Source organism: Amphiprion ocellaris, chromosome 19 (genome assembly GCF_022539595.1).
Source record: "Amphiprion ocellaris isolate individual 3 ecotype Okinawa chromosome 19, ASM2253959v1, whole genome shotgun sequence".
Classification (NCBI taxonomy): Eukaryota; Metazoa; Chordata; class Actinopteri; family Pomacentridae; genus Amphiprion; species Amphiprion ocellaris.
The window spans coordinates 29,070,664-29,092,023 of record NC_072784.1 but is presented as its reverse complement, the minus strand read 5'-3'; the positions used below and the strand labels follow the sequence as shown (position 1 = coordinate 29,092,023).

Sequence of the window (21,360 nt, the reverse complement as noted above, 5' to 3'; positions counted from 1 at the left end):
AATAGTTTGACCTCCTTATTGCACAGAATCATCATATTCTCTTCTCAGCTCCTTTGTGTGAACACGTTCTGCTGATGAATTTCTGTTTGACAGTTTGCAGACAGGACCTGCTCCCATAATTACTGCATTTTGCGCATTTCATTCAACCTTTCTGTGCAACTTTTTTTAAAAACTCAGAGTAAGAACATGTGTTTCACCTTATAACTGCAGCATCTGGTCTCAGGTACAACTCCACCTGCCGCCTTTATCTAAACCAATGCAGAAATAATACTGTTAACAAACTCCAGGATGACTGAGTTTATTTATTTAATGGTATAAAACTGCTCTGTAAGGCTTCATGTCCACACTTCCTGTGTTGTAAAATGTTTAGCATTCAGATTAGCAGAAAGATAACAGATATTAGCTCGTCCGGTTACAGAAACACAAACGTCTAAACAATCTGAAATGTCTGCAAAGAGAAAGACCTCAGAGATCTCACCTGTTCATGCAGGTAAAGGATGAAGTTTGTTCCACTGGTGATGTCACATGGTGTAGCAGTCACATGACCCAGCAGGTCCTGACAGGTGAGTAAAGTTTTTTTTTTACTGACTCACTGACTTTTATCAGTTTGCATACTTAAATTCACCATAAATACATCAGAAAGAGTTAATATTTAATATTCTAACAGCTTTAATAAACTAGGAGTAAAAACAACATTCCATTTGTTTTATTAATGTGTCTATTTTTAAATATTCCAGATGGATGTTGAGCATCTTTTAAGAAGAAAAGCTAACCCTGTTTCTGTGATTAGAGTAGGGTTAGCAAACAACAAATAAAACATGGAATAAAAATGCTACCATTGATGTGGAAGCTGAGCCAATCAAGCCTTTGATAATTTATTACCTATTATTGATGAATATGGAGCAGAAAACTGTAAAAGAGAAGCTTAATTTTTTCAAAAATTTTGAAGCCCAAATGTCCTCCAGTTCTGGAATGACCCACAACATAATGTGTTTCCTCGCTTCCATTTATTACTCCGCCAAGGAACGCGGTGGAATTATCTGACAATCAGCGTTGGTTTGTCCGTCTGTCTGTCTGTCTGTCTGTCTGTCTGTCTGTCTGTCTGTCTGTCTGTCTGTCTGTCTGTCTGTCTGTCTGTCTGTCTGTCTGTCTGTCTGTTAGCAACATTACTCAAAAACTGACCAACGAATTTGGATGAAATTTTCAGGGAAGGTCAGAAATGACACAATGACCAAATGATTAGATTTTAGCAGTGATGCGGCTTATAGTCTGGATCCACGGATTTGTTAAAGATTTCTGTATCATTATGAGACAGCGGCACTGTAACCATGACAACAAGGGAACACTTCGTCAGCTGTCTGCTGATGATCACATGATTGTGATCCTACTACAAATCCACCACTGAGGACTTATCAGGACTTATGCATTGGAAATGACACAAGGAACATTGATTAAATTGTGGGGGTGTTTCTGAGTCCCATCAATTCAGTATCCGTACATAACGTACACATGCATAACACACTCCTGTGCTCAGTGCAAGGTCATTTTGTTTGTGGGTACATCTATATTAAAGGGCCACATTCTATGTTGCCATGATTTCTGATCATCAATAACTAATAAACAAATGCTGCATTTCTAAAAAAAAAAAAAAAAAATGCTACATTTCTGACAATGCCATATGGGGGAATGAACAGCCTTGGAGGAGTTCTGCGCTCTGAGTACTTTTCTATTTTGTGTCTGTCAAGATGCAGGAAACGTGGATAAAAGGCAGCAGCTGGATCTTGTTCTAATGTTGTTTTGTGAGACTAATTTAGCTTTTTTCCCTTATTTGCTTTTTACTACAACAAAAATTGAAGAGTGGATGATAATTTAAAGGTGTGGACTGATGTTGTGATGCCCCCAAATCTTACTAGTGCTGTTAAAAAGCCTCTACGTGCCTGAATAGCAGTCTGGAGTCCAGCGAACACAGTGCCTTCTTCAAAAAGATGACCCCATCTAAAATAGCTCTCCATACAAAGAGGGTTCAGGAGGCCTTCTGACAGTAGAGCGCCGCTGACTGAGAGCCTCTTAGTTCTAAAGATTCCACAGCTTCAAGTGTATGCACTGACCTTTGCTGATGAAAGGGCCCAAAATGGTATTTTAACAATATCATGATGCCCTTTCAATATGAAAGGCAGCATAAGCAACACTCTTAACCAATGAGGCTTCAAAGCGGGGAGGGCGGTGTGAAGCTACGAGCCCGTTTAAATCACGTTAGCGAGGTTGCTTCTTCTCAGATAGTTTTCTGTCTGATACAGCTGGAGGTCTCAGCTGATACCGAGGACAGAAAACACAGGAAGAATTAATTTCTTGAACTGTTTGATATCGAAGGATGATGTGTGGTTTTCTGTTTCGCTGAGGCCTCCATTGTTGTCAACAGAACAGTTAAATATACAGAAATAAGCCTCCACATTGCTCATTATTGTTCCTAACAAGTTTTAAGACAAGAAGAAATGATTTATAGAAGGTGAATGACTTTTAACAACAATTAGAAACAAAAAAGATGATTTTTAGACATGATGAAAGCGCCTTCAGGGAGAGAGGAGCTGTGAGTCTCTAGAAATGTCATTTATTCAGATTTTCTGCTTTTTACTTGAATGTTTTTTGTAGCTATTAAATATATTTTGTCACATTTGCTGTGATTTTTATTTTTGCTGTATTATTTTCTGCATGTTTATTTTGTGTTCTTGTAGAAAAAAAACTGTTAAAAACACAGAAATTTGCCTCAACGTAGCTCATTTAAAAAGGCCTATAGAACTTTCTTTTTAACAAAGCTTTTAATTATAAACGCGTCCTTGAAATGTTCGTTTTTTTAAATCCGTATTTTACCTGTTTGTTTTATTTTTATCCTTTTATATCTGTAATGTAGCATTTTAAGATTTTGCTGTGATGAAAGTGCTTTACAAATAAAATTTATTATTATTATTATTATTATTATTATTATTATTATTATTATTATTATTATTATTATTATTATTATTATTATTCGTTTTTTTTCCTGAACAGGTTGTAAGACAAGAAGGGATGATTTACAGAAATTAAGCAACTTTTAAGAACAAATTAAAAAGATTTTTAGAGTTGATAGAGGAAGGTGGTTGCGAGTCTCTAGAAATGAAATTTATTCAGATTTTCTGCTTTTTACTTGCATGTTTTTGTAGCTATGAAATATATTTTGTGACGTTTGCTATAGTTTTTATTTTTCCTGTATTATTTTCTGCATGTTTATTTTGTCTTCTTGTAAAAAGAAACTGTTAAAAACACAGAAATTAGCCTCAGTGTTGCTCATTTTTGTTGCCAAAGAGGTTGTAAGACAAGAAGAGATGATTTATAGAAATTAAATGGCTTTTAACAACAATTACAAATAAAAAACTATGATTTTTAGAGATGATAAAACAGGGAGAGAGGGGTTGTAAATCTAACAATTTAATTTATTCAGCTTTTTCTGCTTTTTACTTGCATGTTTTTGTTGCAATTAAATATATTCTGTGAAGTTTGCTGTGGTTTTTATTTTTTCTGGATTATTTTCTGCATGTTTATTTTGGTTTTTTGTAAAAAAAAAAAAAAAAAAAAAAGTTAAAAATACAGTTAAAAATACAGTGATTAGACTCAACGTTGCTCTTTTTTTCCCTAACAGGTTGTGAGACTGGGAGAGATGATTTACAGAAATTAAAGGACTTTTAACAACAATTAGAAATAAAAAATATGATTTTTAGAGATTATAGAGGTCTCTAGAAATGACATTTATTCAGATTTTCTGCTTCATACTTGCGTGTTTTTGTAACTATGAAATATATTTTGTGATGTTTGCTATGGTTTTTATTTTTCCTGTATTATTTTCTGCATGTTTATCTTGTGTTCTTGTAATTTAAACATTATTGAAGGCTTTAAATGAGCCCATTTCTGCTTCTTCTTGCACTGTATATTATTTATGCACCAAATCTGTATTCATCCACAGCTGAAAGTAGTCCCTAAAATCTGCACTTTTTTTTTATTCTTGTTTGCTGTTCAAAAACTACAGTTCAAATCTTTTTCAGATCATTTTGGCAGTATTTTTTGAGGAAACTACAGATTTTTACAGTTAAATTTCCAGTTAACCAGCAGGTTTAGGGGCTGAGCCACAGAAATTGTGATTTTTCTTTTACAAATGACATATCTTCTTGTTTCTTGAGCATCTTATCTCCTAACAGGATGGACAGAGGAGCTGAAGCTGCTAAATGAGGAATCCTTCTTTCCATATCGTCAGTTTCAAGTGTCACCTGTTATTTATAATGTGCCGTTTCACCTGTAAAATTCAAATATTTATACGTTAAGCTACTTATTACACCTGTGTTTCTTTGTTTTAAGCTCTTCTCTCACCTCGAGGCGCATTTTAGTGATCAGAAGATCGAAATCGAGTCAGGAAATGAGAGTATTAAGAGAAAAACTGATGCATTTTGTTGAAATCTTTACATGAACCTCCCAAAGTGTGTTTTTTTTCTTCTGGTTTCATATCTGAGAAACAGAAACAACGTCGGACCGTCGCAGAATGCTGACGGTCGATATCTGCAGCTTCCATTCACACCGTTAACATCTGTCTCCTCTAATTGGCTCCGAGCAAAAGAGCACATTAGACTCACGCACAGTTCATAAAGTGCCACAGGAGGCCAAACACTGGAGCATGTAAATAGCTGAGCGAAATGTACTTATGACATATATTTGCCAAATGTCTCATTAACACACACTTAGCTCTCCCTGTCTGCTGCTTAGCCCAAAACACAGGGAGGCTCTAGTGGCCAAATTAATGCTGCATGTTTTAATTTCCATCAGGGAGTACATTAAGAGCTGATAATGGATGCAAATCTGGCAGAAATTTCTCACTGGATCCAGCGAGTTGCCTGCTGCACAGCGGGATGTGTGAAGTCTCCACACAAACACCGCCATCGCAGTATCCCAATTAGAGCCAGAGGAACCCAAACGCACAGAAAAACCATAGGAAGCAATGTGCTAATTTGAAAAATAGAACATTTTAATAAAGGCTACATCTCTTCATAATTACAATAATTAAAGTACCAAGGCATCTTTTCAACTGAGCTCTATAGAACGCATAATTTACAGTTTACAAGTGGAGCCGAGGAAGCCATGAAAAATATCATAAAACATAAACGTGATGAAACAGATACTAAAAGGCATAAAAATATCTTTTCAACATAAGGCCCCTTGTAAAAACCAAGGGATTAATAAGACCCTGAAAACAGGGTAAAAACATGGAGAGAACCCATGTAGGCACAGCTACTGTACTCAGTTAAAACACTATCAACATAGTGTATCATCATCATCACCATCATCATCATCATCTGCAGCTCATAGTGCAGGATTCAAATACACAAACCCAACACAAAGCAGCTCTCTCTCACACACACAAACACACACAAAGACACACACACACACCTACGTACACAGGTAAGCACACTGGGGGCACATTATAGAGCTTTTTGTTGGTAAATCTTGGTGTAAACACATTTTGGGGACTCAAGGACCTGTTCAGGGCAGTTTCCTCTAAACATGGAGGCTATTTGTGCGATGCCTGCGCCACTGAAACAAAGGCACTAAGACGTGACAGATCAAGGCTAGCTGGGCAGAGTCCCAGAGAAGGGAATTAAACATTAATAGCATTTTCGCTCATTTTTCATAGCGCACTAAGGGCCCTTTGGAGCAGATGGGGACACATCCACAAATAGCACTGCAGTAGTAAATATATTATTGAACCTTAAGTGATGGAGAGCCGTTCTCAGAGCTTCAGCAGTCGGCTCTCCAGCCAAAGAGATCAGAGACGTCCCGCTAAAACCTCCAGCAGGAGGAGTGGAGTTTTTGAAGAGGTATTTTTGAAGTTTACAGTTCAATATGAGGGGCCGGAAGAAAAACAAAAAAAAGAAAGAAAAACTAACCCCCCTTGCTCGAGAACCGAAGGGAGAAATCACGGATGTGGAAGATGGAAGAAGTTTCTCCAACTCCAAGCAGCTTGTCCATGGAAGAATAATAAGATTTGGGACAGGGACTTTTTCCAATAAATAGCAATAGAAATCTTTACACAGCAATACGAGCATCACAATACAATGCAATGTACATGTATATCTGCATATACATATTAGTAATGTGGGGTCGGGTGGGCTCTCAGTCTCACATTAAACCCACCACCCGGCTTTCTTTGACGAGTGGTCATTCACCCAGAGTCTCTTCTGGAGATGTTTCAGTCCAGCAACACAGTTTTCTTCATTTGATAGTCCAGAAATATCTCGCTTCTTGTCCAGTCCGAACCTCAGTAATCCTTCCGCGACATCACCAGTCCTCCTAAAGGTGTGAAGCATCTGCAGGGGTGGAATTCCAACATCAGCGGCTACTCAGGTCACTCCATCCTCTCCACTTTGCCCAGGATCTTGCCCTCATAGGTGGGCAGCAAGGAGCCGTCGTCCGACACCTCCTCGAACACGGCGCCGCACTCGAACTCGTCGCTGGCCTTCTTGAAGTAGTACCTGCAACAGAGGGAGATTGAACAGAGCGTTAGGGACGATCGTTTTCAAAACACTTCTTAAACATCAAGCCTCCAGACCGCTGTGGGCTGGAGGACCCAATCGAGAGGCTTCATCCCTCCCTCCACTTGTTCTCCCTTTTCCTTTCCCTTCGTTGTGTTGTTGTGAGTTTTGCCCCGGCTAACAGGGGCCAATTAGACCCGCGTGCAAATGAAGGGGTCCTTTGACAAAGGCTGAAATTTCGGGTGCCTGCAAGTCTGCCTGTCATTACCCCCCGACTCCTACACACCCACTCAGAAGACACACAAGCTCTGGGTTTTTCGCTCACTCCTCATCTCCTGCTTCATTATTACAGGGACAAAGAAAAGAACAAAGTGAAGGAGGAGGAGGAGGAGGAAGCTCGAGCGGTACACTGTGTCCTTCCTTACCCCTGTTGGTAGCCCTCGCTGTGAGCTATAGGAAGGGCAGCTGACGGACAACTTTTTTTGTGTGTTAAAGAAAAAAAAAACAGAATTAAAGGAGGGGCCTTTCATCAGCCATGACTTCACTGGGCCATAATGATGCAACCCCCCTCCCCTTATCCTCATTTTTAGAGGAAGAGAAAGCAGCAGGGGTGGGTCGGTTAGCAGGGTCTCAGAATCCACTCATTAAGTATGTAATGGAAAAATGCCTCCATTCGCTCCGTGTGTGGGGCGGCTGGAATGTAGGTATGTTTGTGAGCGTCTGACAACATGCAACGCTTATAAAAGTGCAGCTACGGTGCATGCGAGTTCACATGCGGCAATTAGCTCGAGGGTGGTCACTAATAAAAAGCTTTAAAATACAGGAAGACTTCAACTAAAACGCAGCACAAGGGGCCTCTTCTCAGGAAAGCAAATGAGATAAAGTAGATCAACGAGATGAAATAAAAAGAGCACAAGATGCACATGATCACTGTTTCCTCCTTTTCTGTTTGGAGAGGATGAAAAAAAAAACAGAAAAATCCCTCCAACTCTTAAAAAAAAAAAAAATCTTCAAAGAGCCACGATGTTTTTAGCTAAGAGAGACAGACAGAGACAGAGAGAGGCTGAATTTCCACTGGAACATGTTTTATGTGGCTGGATCTGCCTCCCCCCTTCCTCCCCTCCTCTCCCTCCGTTTGCACTGACATCTGGCACCAATATCGTCTGGCAGGGCCGAGCAGTACTGTTCTTTGTTGAACCGCTGCCATGTTGAAATGACCCAACTCCACACATTCTCTGGCTGCGATTAAAGTGCCGCTCGCTTTCCAAAAAAACGAGGACGGTATGACACAGGAACTGAGACGGCGAGCCAGAGAGAGGAGCAAACAGACAGATGTGGAGGACTCGGGGCAAAGTGCTCGTCACATTTGTTGATCCAAAAACGCTGCACACATCTGGACAGGAAGAACTTTCTGTAAGTTCTTTTTCCCCCCTTTCTCCGGCTTGATACCTGTAATTATTAACACAATACTCGAGCCGTGCTTATCCTGGAGACTGTGGCAGCCTAAACAATAAATGTTTGATCTTTTCCCTTTAATGCCCACTGGAAAGAAGCAATCAAAGTAAAATCTCTTTGCGCAAACACGCGGCGGCCTCAGTCGAGGGCCCTGCAGTTGGGCAAACAAGCGGATCTGCCATTTAACAATCTGCCTTTCAAAAATATCCATAAAATGATTACAACATGTGTAAACATTGTGCACATTCGACGCGAGCGCGTACACACAGCAGAGCAAAGAGAGGAAAAAAAAAAAAGAGGCCCTGATAGCATCAGTGAAGAATTTGCACGCTGGCCATTTGTGTGAGTCTTTGTTGGTTGAAATGAAAGGGGCTGGGGCTTCAAAGCCATGTGTATTAAGTGTGCCTTAGCATGGAAATCAATACCAGATGGGACCCAAATCGCTGCAGTTCAAACTCTCCCACTAACCCCTGCACCTCCCTCCCTCCCTCCCCGCCTCTTGTTCTTTCCTTTTCATTGCGCCCAAACACACTAAACCAGAGGCCCGACTGCACACACGCCGAAACAAACACTGATAACGAAAACATAAATCAGTCCGAAGGAGGAATTTTATCACAAAACTGTGTAGAAGGAAGAATTAACTTTGTGGCTGCGACAATTCCTCACAATGTTTAAAATGACAACAGCTTTTTCCTCGTCCTCCTGGCTGTGATTTCCTCCACAGCTGAAATGATTCCTCGAGTTAATTGTTTACTGAAATCCTCTGAATGGAGGCTTCGTTTAATCCACTACATACTAGACTCCAGGTCACTAACTATCCAACTTCATCCTATACGGAAAATTATAAATTATGACGATTATAAATTTGATGGGACACTTCTATTTTAACCGGCGCAGCTTTTCTAGTGTTTACAGCATTTATCAGATCAAAGGCTGAACTATGAAGACAGTTTGACATAGTCAGACTTTCTTTATGTGAGTTGACAAAAACTAAAACCTCAATACCCCTGTACTAACTATATATGTACAATACACCACAGATATCTGCGTGTTTTCCACCAGGACGGTTATTTCTGCTGCACAATGCGCTCACTTCCTCTTTTGATGCTGTAACGAGCATGCCAAGTGTGGAATCTGATTAATCATCAGAATAATTGATAGAATACTCGATTCTTAAAATAATCAATAGCTGCAGCCCTAGTTTCCACAAATGTTTGTCCACTACAGGATTGAAACTGGTGATGTGAATTTGATGTAAAACGATCAATAACATGCAGACGGAGGCAAACTTTAGAAAGGAATAACACTGCAAGTTATTCTTTGTTTTACAGCAGCTTCACGGCCTCTAATTCATCACATTCGCTCCTGTGAAACTTCAAACGTTGCCCCACACACCTGTAGTTGCCCTTCTTGCGGAGCTGCTCCTTGAAGTGGCCCAAAGTGAGACTGTGGCTCTTCATCGTCCTCCGATAAGGAATCTCCTCACCGCAGAAGAAGTACGTCACCACCGTCTCCCCACTGCACACCGCATGACTTCCTAAAGCCTTCTTACACCTGCCAGGACAAAACAGGGACAGAAAGCGTCAAGACAAGTAGCGGACAAACTCAACAAAATCATCAAAAAGACAAAATAAGAAACGGAGCAATGCTTCTGAGGGACTCTAACCAACAATTTCCTAGTTTCAGAAGACTAGAAATACAGTAACTGTGAGTGAGTGACCCAGTGCCATCAGTAAGAGTGTGTTGTGTGGGCACGGAGAAGGAGCAGTGTGTTATCAATTCCCCTTCAGCTATGTCCAAGGCTTTGTAGGCCCACTTCAGAGGATCTCTCTCTTTGCTAAGCTCTGCTCGCCCCAGCCGACTGCCAGCTCACTGAAGGACAGCCAATAAAAATGATACATATATATGAAAGGGAAGTCTCGGTCAGGTGGTGCAGTGACTACACACTCCCACCACACGGCACGGATACACAAGACTCGTGCAAACACAGAGGAGGTGCCAGATCTCTGTGCACAAAGCCTAAAATAAGCTCTGCAAAAAAAAAAAAAGGGGGCCACCTTCTCTTTCAGTGTGTGCGTATGTGTGATATGAGGCTACTCGTCTACCTCCGTACATGTGCAAGTGAGCGGTGCAGGTGACAGGAAGGAAGAGTTAAAAGGGTCGAAGTACACGGCAAGTTGGAGGCTATAGCTGAGAGGAGGAGGAAGAGGAGCAGAGAGGAGGAGAGGAAGGGGAGGGCGGGACGCTAGAGGCATCGTACTCTTCTGATTGGAGGCTGGACGCGAGGAGGCCGGCGGGGCTGGAGACGGGCAGCGACAGAGGGACGGACCCCCCACCCTGGACAGGCACTAGGTGGGTCTTCTCACGCTGGAGGCTGGACGTCGGATGCCTGCGAGGACGTAAAACAAACCACTGTGATCACCAAAACACTGGCGGTCCCTCAACATCACTGGACTTTTTTCACATTTTTCATGGAAACAAATGGAAAGCATCAAAGTCAAGAAAAAAGTCGAATTTCTCTGATTATTCATTTTACAAACCAATTGGAAAACCCCCCGATTGCCCACAGGCGTTGTCAACCCTAGTGGTTTCTACATACCAGAGATATTTCACTTCTTCAGATCTTAAATTTGTCTCCTGTTTGCTCTGTGTGAGCAGTTCAGTCCAGTTCAGCCAAAAAGTCCCTGAATTTTTCTTCATGCGACTGTCGGTCGGAGCTGAGTCACTAACGGCTTTGCGGTTGCTCCGAGGAACACAGAATTTTTGTTCTTTTACGGATTCTTGTCACTGCAAAGTGGTTTATATTTGGAATTTTTATAAATGAAACATGTAGAATTAAACTATGTTCCAGATTTCTTGCTGGTTGATTTTGAGACCGCTGAAAATCTGCTGATTTTTTATGTTTTCACAGTTTCTCGCTATGATAATTGGTGTAATTTTTGCGATTTTTAAATAAAGCAGCATGCATTTCAAACCAGATGACCGGTTTTGGGGTTCAGAAGATTAAAAAAAGACATAACTGCAATGACCGAACAAGAAAGTTGGCTAAGGCTAGGAGCATTACTTAAAATGTACTCTCTGGTTACCTTTGTTTCATGGACCACAATGGATTTATAACTGGAAGACAGGGGTTCTATAATGTCAGAATAGTACTAAATATTATTAATATCAGTAAAGAGTCTAACTCTTCTATTGGTAGAAGCAGAGACAGGGTCAGTTTGATGTTTTGAAAAGGTTTGGGTTCGGAGACAGCTCTAGAAAGTGGATTTATAAAACGCCAACAGCAGAAATGTCAACAAACCTTTGCTTGGTGGTCTTGGTGGAGACCTCCTCCAGTCGGCGGCAGGCCTCCTCCAGCTGGGCCAAAGTGTTGGGAGGAGGCAGGGGAGGCATGGCCGGGTCTTGGATGAACGGCTGGGCCGGCTGGTGGCTGCGGAGGTGGCCGCAGCTTCCACCGCCGCCCCACGTATGAGTCTGAGCAGAGGAGCCTCCGAAGGACTTCTTGGTGCTCTGGGTGCTGCGAGGGAGAGAGAAGTCAGGACTACATGCACCGACGGGAAATCAGGAGACTACCGAGCGCTCCGGGTGTTAGTCGACGCTCACCTGTGAGACTTGTGCCTTCCCTGCCGTTTGCTTTCCAGGATCCACTGCAGCACGTTCTGGGCCGGGTCTGTGGTGTCGCTGGGCAGCTGCAAGGGTCCACAGTCCTCCACGCACCTTTCTGCAACGCCGTCCTCTGCTCCTGATCGACACACTCGCCTCGACAGAGAGCTGGAACGCCTGCGAGGAAGACGAATCAGTCAGCGCAAGAACAACAGGAAATAAAAGGGATGCTGGTTTTAAGAGGTGCTTGGGACTGACCCCACGCTGCTGTCGGTGGAGATGGAGCCACACATCTCCCTGCCCAGGCTGCGGCTGCGCTGGTAAGGCTGGCAGGGCGGACAGTCGCCGTCGCTGGAGCAAACGCCGTGCACCCGGAGCGCCGCCTCCCTTTCTATCTGCTCCTTGGACTTGGGACTGGCGTGATGGTGGATGTAGTGGTGGTGGATGTGCTTGGTGCTCTGCCTGCTTACGAGGGTTTTGTTGGGCTCCAGGGCCAGAGTGAACGCCCCCTGGTCAGGACTGGAGACAGAGGAAGTGGAGGGTCCGGTCCGCACCAGCGACTTGATTCCAAAAGCTCCACGGGTGAACGGCCGGTGCTCTGGGGAGCTGGAGCGAGGGGAGTGCCGGATCACAGCGGGGGACTGGCAGCCGGGGGTCTTCAGGACCCGAGAAAGGTGTTCATCCAGGATGGCCTGGGGGTCCTCATCAGAGGAGCCCGACAGCAGTGTCAGGGGGTGGGGGGAGAGCTGTGGAGCACTTCCCATGATCTCGGTATCCTCTCTTTCCTCCTCCTGGCAAAAACAAAAATCATCAGCAGCAGGAAAAACACGACATCTCACGACTCACATTCCCAGTAAGAACCCACACAAACCTCCTGAATCTGCTGCAGCCTCTCCTCCAGAGAGCTGATGGTGTCCTGATCCCTCTTCAGGCTCTCCAGGCGGGAGATGAGCTGAGCTGCAAACTCTGCCGGCTCCATCGGGACCATCTCCTTGGGAGGACGGCGAGTCCGCTGTGGGGAGAAGGAGGTACATTAGCGGTTGTATCATTCCCGTCATGCCTGCCAACTTCTACAAACACATCCAAGCTCCTCTTGCCTCATCTGTCTAAATTTATGCATTGTTTTCCACCAGTGGCAGTAATGATCAGGCCACTCTATCAGCACCCAGGGCTACAGCGCTGCTTTAAGGGTGGCAGGCTAGCTGCACGGTCACGCTGGGCCGGGCCGGGCCGGGCCGGGCCTCGGCCGGCTCCCTCTGTCATCATCAGCAGGCCACTTTAAAGTCAGCTCACTTCAAAGGCTTCCTCGTCAAATATCAAACACTCAGTGGGGGGAGAATAGGGTGGCGGAGGGAGGGATGGAGGGATAGATTGATGGGAAGCAGTGGCTTTACATCTAGGAATAAAAGCCATATATCGACAGGGGGTGGAAGAGAACTCCAGGGAGGAAAGGATGAAGGATAAAAAAAAAAAATTGAGAGAAGTTGAGATTCAGAGATGTGCAGGAGAAAACGAAGGGAGGAAAGGAGTGGAGGAAGGAGATAAAGGTGACAAGAAAGGATGGAAGATGAGAGAGGTTGAGGTAATTTATCCCCCTCCCCGACTCGTCACACACTGGGCACCTTTAAGGTACAGTGCAGTGACAGTGTGCGCACACATCTTAAAGTATTTGCATTTTCGTGCTGGCGCTTTCTTGATTTTTCCTCCTTTTTTTTTTTTAGTTTTCGTATCTCTTTGTAGTTGGGATAAAGGGGAGAAAAAAGTGAGAAAAAGAGGGGCTGTCTGATGGCGCCGGGGGCTGGTGCACCATGGGAATGGCAGCCATCGCTAAAAATCAGAACAAGAAACAAAAACAAGAATGAAAGCAAAAATAAAGCAAAAGACAGATAGTGAGAGAGGAGCGGAATAAGATCCAATGTGTAGATCTCCTCCTAATGACTGCTGAATACCCCGTAACATTGAGAAAGAAAAAAAAACGAGGGTTACATCAAGTTTACTTTAACAAGCTGCTACTTCTGCAAGCTGGACAACCTGAAGCCAGTTTCTCTTAAGCCTTAAACTCCCCTCTGACCCGCTGAGAGCTCACATGACACGCTCAAACTCTTCCCTCAGATCCTTCACTTTTAGAGGAGGGGGCTGGCGGAGCATTTGTGTGTCGGGAGGGAGGGAGGGGGGTGGCAGTGCTGTGGAGAAAAAAAAAAAAGGGGGCCAGCTCTGTTGGAAGTTGTCATTTCCCTTTGCGTTTGCTCCATTCATCTGCGGATCAAAGCGCTGCGTGCGCGTGAATGCGTCTGAGTATCTTTGTGTTTTTGTTGAGGAACCGGGCTGATTTCAGAGCCCTCGGGATAAAGCGGCAGAGATCTTCCTCATCTCTCCCCGTTCTCCATATTTACAGCATCGGTGGGGAAGAAAAAAACCCCGGTGTGTTCCGAGCGCTGCGACGATAAACAGCTTAGAGACCTCCCCGTCTCCCACCGACTTCAAGGAACCCTAATGGGGGTGTAGGTGACACCAAAGGTAGGGAGGGGGCTTGTGTGTGTGTGTGTGTGTGTGTGTGTGTGTGTGTGTGTGTGTGTGTGTGTGTGTGTGTGTGTGTGTGTGTGTGAGTGGGAGGCTGGGTCTTTGACGTTACTCTTCAGATCTTTGCTGGTGTTGTTGAATTGAGAATGCCAAATACAGTTTGCGCAGCACTATTCATAGAACCAAGAGAGACCCGGAACAGAGGGTGGTATGGAAATTACACTGTGGGACCCGGGCTCAGAAAGACTTCTGAGCATGTGTGTGTGTGTGTGTTTGTGTGTTTGTGTACTTACAGGGAACGCAGGCAGAGAGACTTGGCTGTTCATCCTCATGTTGCGCTGCATCTCCCTATGTAGCTGCTTCTTGGAGCCCAGTTTGTATGGAGGGATGCCATCTCTGGGGGCGAGCAGACAGATCACAGAGGTCAATTACCCAATCAGATACATCATTAAAGACCAAACAGCCATTCAGGAAGAGGCTCGTTAGCCAACTGGGTAGATCAAACACACTTCAAGCAAGAAGAAATCTAATTTATTAATCATCCGATCGGTTTTGCTTTTCATCTTTCAGGCTTAATCTGAGAACAAAAAACAGAAAAGCCACTCAGGGGTAAACCGAGCCAGTATTTCTGGTCTTGTGTTGGAGCGGATCGTGCTGTATGGTTCTGACTGAGGTGGTAGGAGGCTTTTTTTGCCCTAGAAATGACACTCATCTTCAGCTCTGGCTTCAGCACAACACTGGGCGCCCTGCTGGTCGTTTCCTGCAGCCCCAGTGTGCTCTGGCCTGAAGTAGCGTCAGCATTAGCATTCCCCTACTGACTGCCATGTAAAGCTGAGGACACTGTTAGCATTAGCTCCTCATTACGCTTATTGAAAGAGTCACTGCAGGACAGGACCCAAGGGTGCAGCTAACCTGGTTACATCTAACTGAGGCACCGAACGGCTGACTGGCGGAAAAATGAAATCAAACAACAAACAGCAAAGCTCCGGCTTCAAACCGCAGCGCTTGACAGTATAAAACAGTGTCTTTCCTCTCATGCTAAACAGCAGTTTCCTGGTGACCTAGCCTAACTGAGGAGCACTTTTCCACTTTTGCTTTGAAATGCCACAGTCATGCGCATAAGCAGCTCTCCCCCTCCCCTCCCAATCTTCATTTGGCAAGCGCTGCCGCAGCCAGCCTCTGATCTCCACACATCAAAAGGCTGGTTTGTAAGATAAGGTAATGTTTGAAGTCTGCGCAGCTGCATTCCCCAGCGTCCAAGCAAATCCATAAATAAGATATAAGCAAAAATCCCCCCTCCACCACTCTCTTTCTCTTCCCACCCAACCGCCTCCTCCCTCGTTGCTTTTTTTCTCCACTCTCTCTCCCCCTTTTCTGTTTTTTTCTTTATCTGTAAATGAGATTCAAATGTTCATGGGTCTTTTTAACTGACCTAAAGAGCAGCAGATATTCTGATCAAGGCCAGAGTGGGCAGGAAATGAGGCGTCCCCGTGGCCCGGCTTTGTCACCATGCTGGGCAAAGTACAGCAGAACAGGACTATATAGGCCTCGGTGTCTTTGAAGGGTGACTGTCTAGAGATATGCCAGAGCAGAAGACTCCCTATTGTAAAAAAAAAAAAAAAAAAAAAAAAAAGTCTTTATAGCTGCCATATTTTCCTGCAGCCCGGCCCACTGGTTGCACTAACCATCAGTATCTCGGTCAGAGTTAACCTCGCTGTTTTCACTGACATCAGGCCTTGACACCTCCCAGATGAGATGAGGTAAAGAACAAGTTGTGCCGACGTCGCTCTGCTTGGCGTCCAGAACCAGCTGACCTGAGCGCTCCCGGCCTTGAGCTGTGCACCACACAATGACCTCATGGCACCTTGTCACTTGAGGGCCACGTGACGACGCCGAGTAATCCTCGACGGGAACGAGGCCCGAGGCACGTACGCAGATAAGCGCCGATCACATGTGGACAGCTGCATAACACGACTGATTAGTCACCGCTTTGATTCCACAGGCAGGAGAGCAAAGAGTCTAGGCAGCAAAAATGCCAAACTTTTGCACGCTTCTTTGCAAACTCTTTCATTTTAGACTCCTGTCAGATGAAACAATTAAGCCTTGTCTGATCAGTTAATCCTACAAAGCCATGCCGACCGATGCGCTACATTTAAAGCCACTGCACTCGCTCCCACATATCAACTCACAAAGTCCACATTACATGAGTTTCAGAACGGGGTTTGGCATCGAGCCACTCCACATCCTGGCTTTCCAATGGGCCACAATCTATCAATATTTGCACAACAGCCAGCCGGTCAACCAGCTGAGGGGGAAAGCTGCCACTGAAATCTCTCGTGGACATCCCCGGCACCTCATTTCACCCTCCTCACACACACTCGCTTTCGTGTTTGGATAATATCCACTTACACACTGCTGTCAGTCACCGACATGGCGTCGTCAGTCAAGGCGTCACTGGAAACCTCGCTGTCATTGGTGCTGCTGACGGGGGCGAAGGAGCCCACATGGCAGGGGTTGAGCGAGTCTCCTCTCTTGTATGATCTGCGGAGGTTACAACAACAGAGATCAGATTAACATTAATGCAACTGCGTGAAACACTATCCAACAGGTGGGTGACATTTGGCTCGCTGAGGAGGGAGCCGTTTATGTGGATCTGAGATTCTGAGGTTGTAATGAACGAATGACGATCTCCATTTCTGCACTTTCGCCGGCATACGTCTCCCGCTGTGTGTGCATTCTTAGAGGGGGAGGAAAGAGGGGAGAGAGCATGGAGAAAAAAAAGTACAGAGCGGAAGCATGAGAGTGTGTCAGAGAAGGAAAGAAAGGGGAGAGAGGGGAGAGAGACGGGGGGAGAGGGTGGTCTTCACCAGCATGACTAAAGCTGAAGGCCCCCAGCTCCAGGCTGACCTTCAGAGGGGCTCGCAAAGAGTCAGGTATTTAACACAGCTGGCCTTGCATTCTTCCCTCCCTGCCTCTCTTTCACCCCCTCATTTATCCTCTCTCCTCCCTCCCTTTCTTTCATGAGTTGCACTCCCTCCCTCCCTCCCTGCAACCCCCACCTCCGTCCTTCCTTTCCGCTCTCTTTCCCCCCTCACTTTCGCTCCAAAAGCATCGCTGAGTTTTCAAAAAAAAAAGAAAAAAAAGTGGAGAAGACAGAAATAAAAAAGCAGCAAAGGAGGGAATTAGAGGAGGAATGATACAAACAAGAGACGAAGGGGAAGAAGGGAGTGGCGGGGTCTGGATTGTGGATTCAGGGTTTGTTTTCAGGTGAGAGGTTGGGAAAAGTGGCTGATTAAACCTGTTTCATCACTGCAGCTGTCAGTGGCTGCTTGTCCAGAGCAGGTAGCTGTCAGTCTGCTGTCACTGAGTCTGAAGATGCTGCTACCATCTAAAACCACAACAGCAGGCCTCTAACCGGATCTGATCTGGGTGCAGTTTTAACCTAATGGGACTACAGAGCATCCCCCTATAGATTTATATGTGGACAGCGTTGGTGCAGGAGGAAGCATAGCATAGCAATGTCATCATCTATTATTTGCTGGCTGGGGCCAGAGCCAGCCCTGCTCTGTGAACTTTTCCTGTGGAAGACGATCTCTTATTCTGCGGAACTATTTCAAAGCCCCAGAAATCCAGGCCAGCGCCAGCAGAGGGCTGCTGCTGCTGGAAGGCTGAGTGGGGAGAGGAGGGCCACGGAGGCTCCAAACTGTGGAATGGAGCTGCAGGAAAACATGTGTTGCATTTCTACACATGCTAAAAGCTGTCTGCGGGGTGAACTAAGTGAGATGTGGAGTGAGAAGGTGCTGCTGTCCTACCTGTACGCCCTCTCCATCAGGGTCACCGGGGCCCTCTGCACCTTGGCCGACAGTCCCACCAGAGCTTTGGCTTTGAAGTCACAGCTCCACTCCTCCTCCTCGTTGAGCGTGGGCAGGTATCCACACACCACCTTCAGGTCGGCCAGGCCGTTGGAGTTGACGAGACTCGGGTTTTCTCCTCCAGTCCTCACGTACTCGAGGTAAATGTCAGAGGTCAGGAACATCTGGTAGGCGTTCTCCTCCATGTTGCTCTGGATCTCCGTCTGCGCCTGGTCGAACATGGCAGAGTCGATGTGCTGCTTCTTGATATTATCCCGGATGAAGGTCTTGGTCGCGGGTTTCAGCTGTTTGGCGACGATGCTGTTGTTCTCGATGTAGCGCTTGTAAATTGCTTTGGCCACTCTCTGCGTTTTGGTATCCTTGAGGTCCATCTGCCTGAAGCCGTTGCAGGCGAACCAGAAGTCTAAAGTGTCGACACATTTCTCCCTCTCCAGGAACGTCCTGAAGAGCAGAGCGCCGTCCTGGTCCCCGAGCAGGGAGTGCAAAGACTTGGTCCACCGGGAGAGCGGAGAATCCGGGGAGGCACTCCCCTCGGGCTCCCCCAGACCATCCTCGTTCCTCCTGGCCGAGGAGCCCGAAGAGCCGAGCAGCGCGGCTTTGGGGGGTTCCAGGGGCTTCATCATTGCGAGTTTGCCGGGGTAGCAGGGCGCCTCGCCCTCCTCCCCAGGCACCGGGGGTCGAGGAGCATCTTCGCTGAAACTACTGGCGATATGGTCCATAAGCGGCCGGCTCATGGCTCTGGAGGCAGCAGCAGAGAGCCGAGTGTTGTTCCTCCTCTGAGCTTCTACTGTAATCTCCTCACTCTCTTATGTCAGCGGGGAGCTTCTCTCCGGCTGCCCGTCTTCTCTCTGAAACACAAAGTATCGATCTAATCAAAACCAGATCCGCCCCAACTTCAAAGAGCCCCAGACGCAGTAAGAGTCTTCTCAGACTCTCTGACTTCTACAGAAACAGACAGACTAGTTCACAGGAGAGAGAAAAAAACTGGAGAAACGCTGCAGCAGCATTACATAAACAGCACTTCTTCATATCTCAGGAAATGTGATTTTCACCGAGGCGCCAGGACGCATTTTAACAGCAGTTTAACAGTAAAGTCTCACAGTGAAAATCCACCTGAGCGATGAGGCAACATCCTCCTGCCCCGATCACAACACGAGCCGTGATAATTACACGAATGTCAGCCACACATCAGCAGGAATCTCACACTTATCACAGCTTTACGCACGGACGCGGCTGGACGCCTCCGGATCCATCAGCCTGATTCCAGGCTCTGAGTCCGGCTGCTGCTCCTCCGTTACCGTCCACCGACACTTCCCTCAGCTCATCACCAGCAGCTAAATGTGAGCAGTGGACCTGTAGGACACCGACGTGGGACAAACTCCAGCAGAAGGAAAAACGTGACCAAAATAGTTAATGTGGAGCCACCGATGCGTAAAAAACACGCAGCTGATCGTTACCGAGCAGCAGAACGAACCGTGCAGATGTTCTACATGCAAACTGACACTTTCACATTAAAGCTGAGTGCAGTTCAAACTGTCACGTCGCTGCTCAGTTTTCTCTAAGGCGAACAAACAGCCTCTGTCCGGTCCAAGTACACCAAAGTCTCTGATCTTGTGGGGGAGGAATTCCACAAAAAGAAAGCAGCACTTTTCTTAGAGGTCCCTACTTTCAAATTCGCGTCTACAATCGCAACGTAACCGAAAAGAAAACCAAAGTGACCGGGGACGCGAGCGATTCGGTGCGTTTTTAACGGCGTTTAAACGGAAGAAAAGCGCGTCGTTTCCCGCAGAACGTTACTTCAAAGGCGAGTCAACAGCACATCAAAGCGCTCCAGTGGGGGCCGGTGAGGAGGCGCAACTCTGGAACTTACCATCGATCCACGAGTTCGCGTCCAAATGTTTTTTTTAAACTCCAGGGATTTTTATCCACAGAAAAGCGCGTATAATCCACAAGGCTGGCGTCCACATACGGTCCGAGTCGGTTTACGGAGAGCAAAATGCTGTGGAGAGGGGGAAAAGCTCGCAGTAGTGCCTCCTCCCTGTCTCCTCCCTGCGTCAGGCTGCCATGCCGCTCCGGTCTCTCCTGTAGGCGACTCCAGCTCCGACTGAACCGGGAGGCTGAGCAGCGCACTTCAAAGTGAGGAACCGACTGCCGGGTCCCGACAGCTGCATAAAAAACAAATGCAGATGGAAGCCTCAGAAAAAATAGAAACCGGAGCCGGAGCTTCCCCAGATGGGTCTCGGTCTGTCGGGAAGACGCGTATTTTAAAGGTGGCTCGCTTTATTTCCAGACCCGGGCGCTTTTTCGCCGCGTTTTTGCGATCTTTTCCCAGATCACGAAGTTGCAGCTCCAGTGTGAGGACCTTATCAAAGACAGGCAATCTTGAGCCAACTCCCCGAGGCTTTGGAGCGTCAGAAGTAACTGATCTACCGCCCCAATAGCATTATCGCTACAATCCCTCTGTTGCTACATAAACTTTAAAGACGCAGGGATCGTTTTTTTTCCTGCTCTGGACCTGCATAGTTCTTCACATTAACCCACTGGAGTCCCGGAGCTGCACAATGCACATGCACAGTACATGCATTAAACAGCACATTTGTGATATTTTTTGACCACAAGCCAAAACAACACAATAATCCTGCAGGATAATGATTTAATTTTCAATCCTGTGAGTCCACTGTTTAGCCCAGCTGCAGGAGCCAAACACTTGCTGAGCTGCAACAAGTTCTTTGCATCACAATTTGTTGTTTGTAAATAAAAACACAGTGACTTTCCTCCATCTAATGATTTGTTTATATTTAGTGTTGCAACTAGGAAATGGAATCAGAGAGCTGTTGTCACTCCTACCAGTGGCAGATTAAAACATCTGCTCACTGAGGATAAGTTCTCTGAAGGATGTTAAGCAACACAAGACAAACTCCTCTTTGCAGCTCCTTAACTGCAGATAAGATTAAAAAAAAGGCCCCAGACGTCCAATATACATCCATCAATCCGTCCATGTTTGGAAGCAGCAGCAATGGACGTTCTGGACACAGCACTTCCTTTATTAGTCGGTGATGGTAATAGTGTTTATTGGACAGAGTCAACAGTGTTTGGATGGGTCTTTAGTCTTCAAATGAGCGCCACAGGGGAGCCTTTGTGGAGGATGACTGGCTATATTCTTGAAAGAGAGACAGTAGGTGTCTGTGTGTCCTTGTTGTCTCAGCGGACGGAGGATCCAAAAAAGTACAGTACAAAGACGGCAAACACTTTGATCAGCCTGTTTGCTAAAGGTGCTATGAAACTTTCTCCCCTGACGCCTCGCTTCCCATCAAGGTTAATAAAAGAGGAAGCAGCCGCGATGACTAAGGGATCGTTCCTCA

At 45.8% G+C, this 21,360-nt stretch overlaps 2 protein-coding genes across 3 annotated transcripts in view; both read right to left on the bottom strand.

Moving 5' to 3' along the window:
• Positions 1–5,023: 5,023 nt before the first annotated feature.
• The window catches only part of axin2 (axin 2 (conductin, axil)), a 30,213-nt gene continuing 13,876 nt past the window's right edge, over positions 5,024–21,360 (bottom strand). The window contains exons 1-11 of one of the 2 annotated variants that reach the window (XM_023267146.3): positions 19,869–20,345; positions 17,939–18,846; positions 16,536–16,667; positions 14,420–14,522; positions 12,478–12,618; positions 11,865–12,397; positions 11,607–11,783; positions 11,305–11,520; positions 10,264–10,392; positions 9,399–9,557; positions 5,024–6,548 (exon numbers count right to left, since the gene is read on the bottom strand). In XM_023267146.3, the coding sequence (XP_023122914.1) occupies positions 6,422–6,548; positions 9,399–9,557; positions 10,264–10,392; positions 11,305–11,520; positions 11,607–11,783; positions 11,865–12,397; positions 12,478–12,618; positions 14,420–14,522; positions 16,536–16,667; positions 17,939–18,732 (2,511 nt within the window). In that variant the 5' untranslated portion in view covers positions 18,733–18,846; positions 19,869–20,345 and the 3' untranslated portion in view covers positions 5,024–6,421. Of the gene's footprint in view, positions 6,549–9,398; positions 9,558–10,263; positions 10,393–11,304; positions 11,521–11,606; positions 11,784–11,864; positions 12,398–12,477; positions 12,619–14,419; positions 14,523–16,535; positions 16,668–17,938; positions 18,847–19,868; positions 20,346–21,360 lie in introns of those variants that run through there. The other variant, XM_055005189.1, reaches the window with a different exon arrangement.
• cep112 (centrosomal protein 112) overlaps positions 18,739–21,360 on the bottom strand; it is a 162,505-nt gene continuing 159,883 nt past the window's right edge. The window contains exon 28 of the mRNA XM_035946786.2: positions 18,739–18,846. The gene's annotated coding sequence lies outside the window, so the exon portion shown is untranslated. The remainder of the gene's footprint in view (positions 18,847–21,360) is intronic.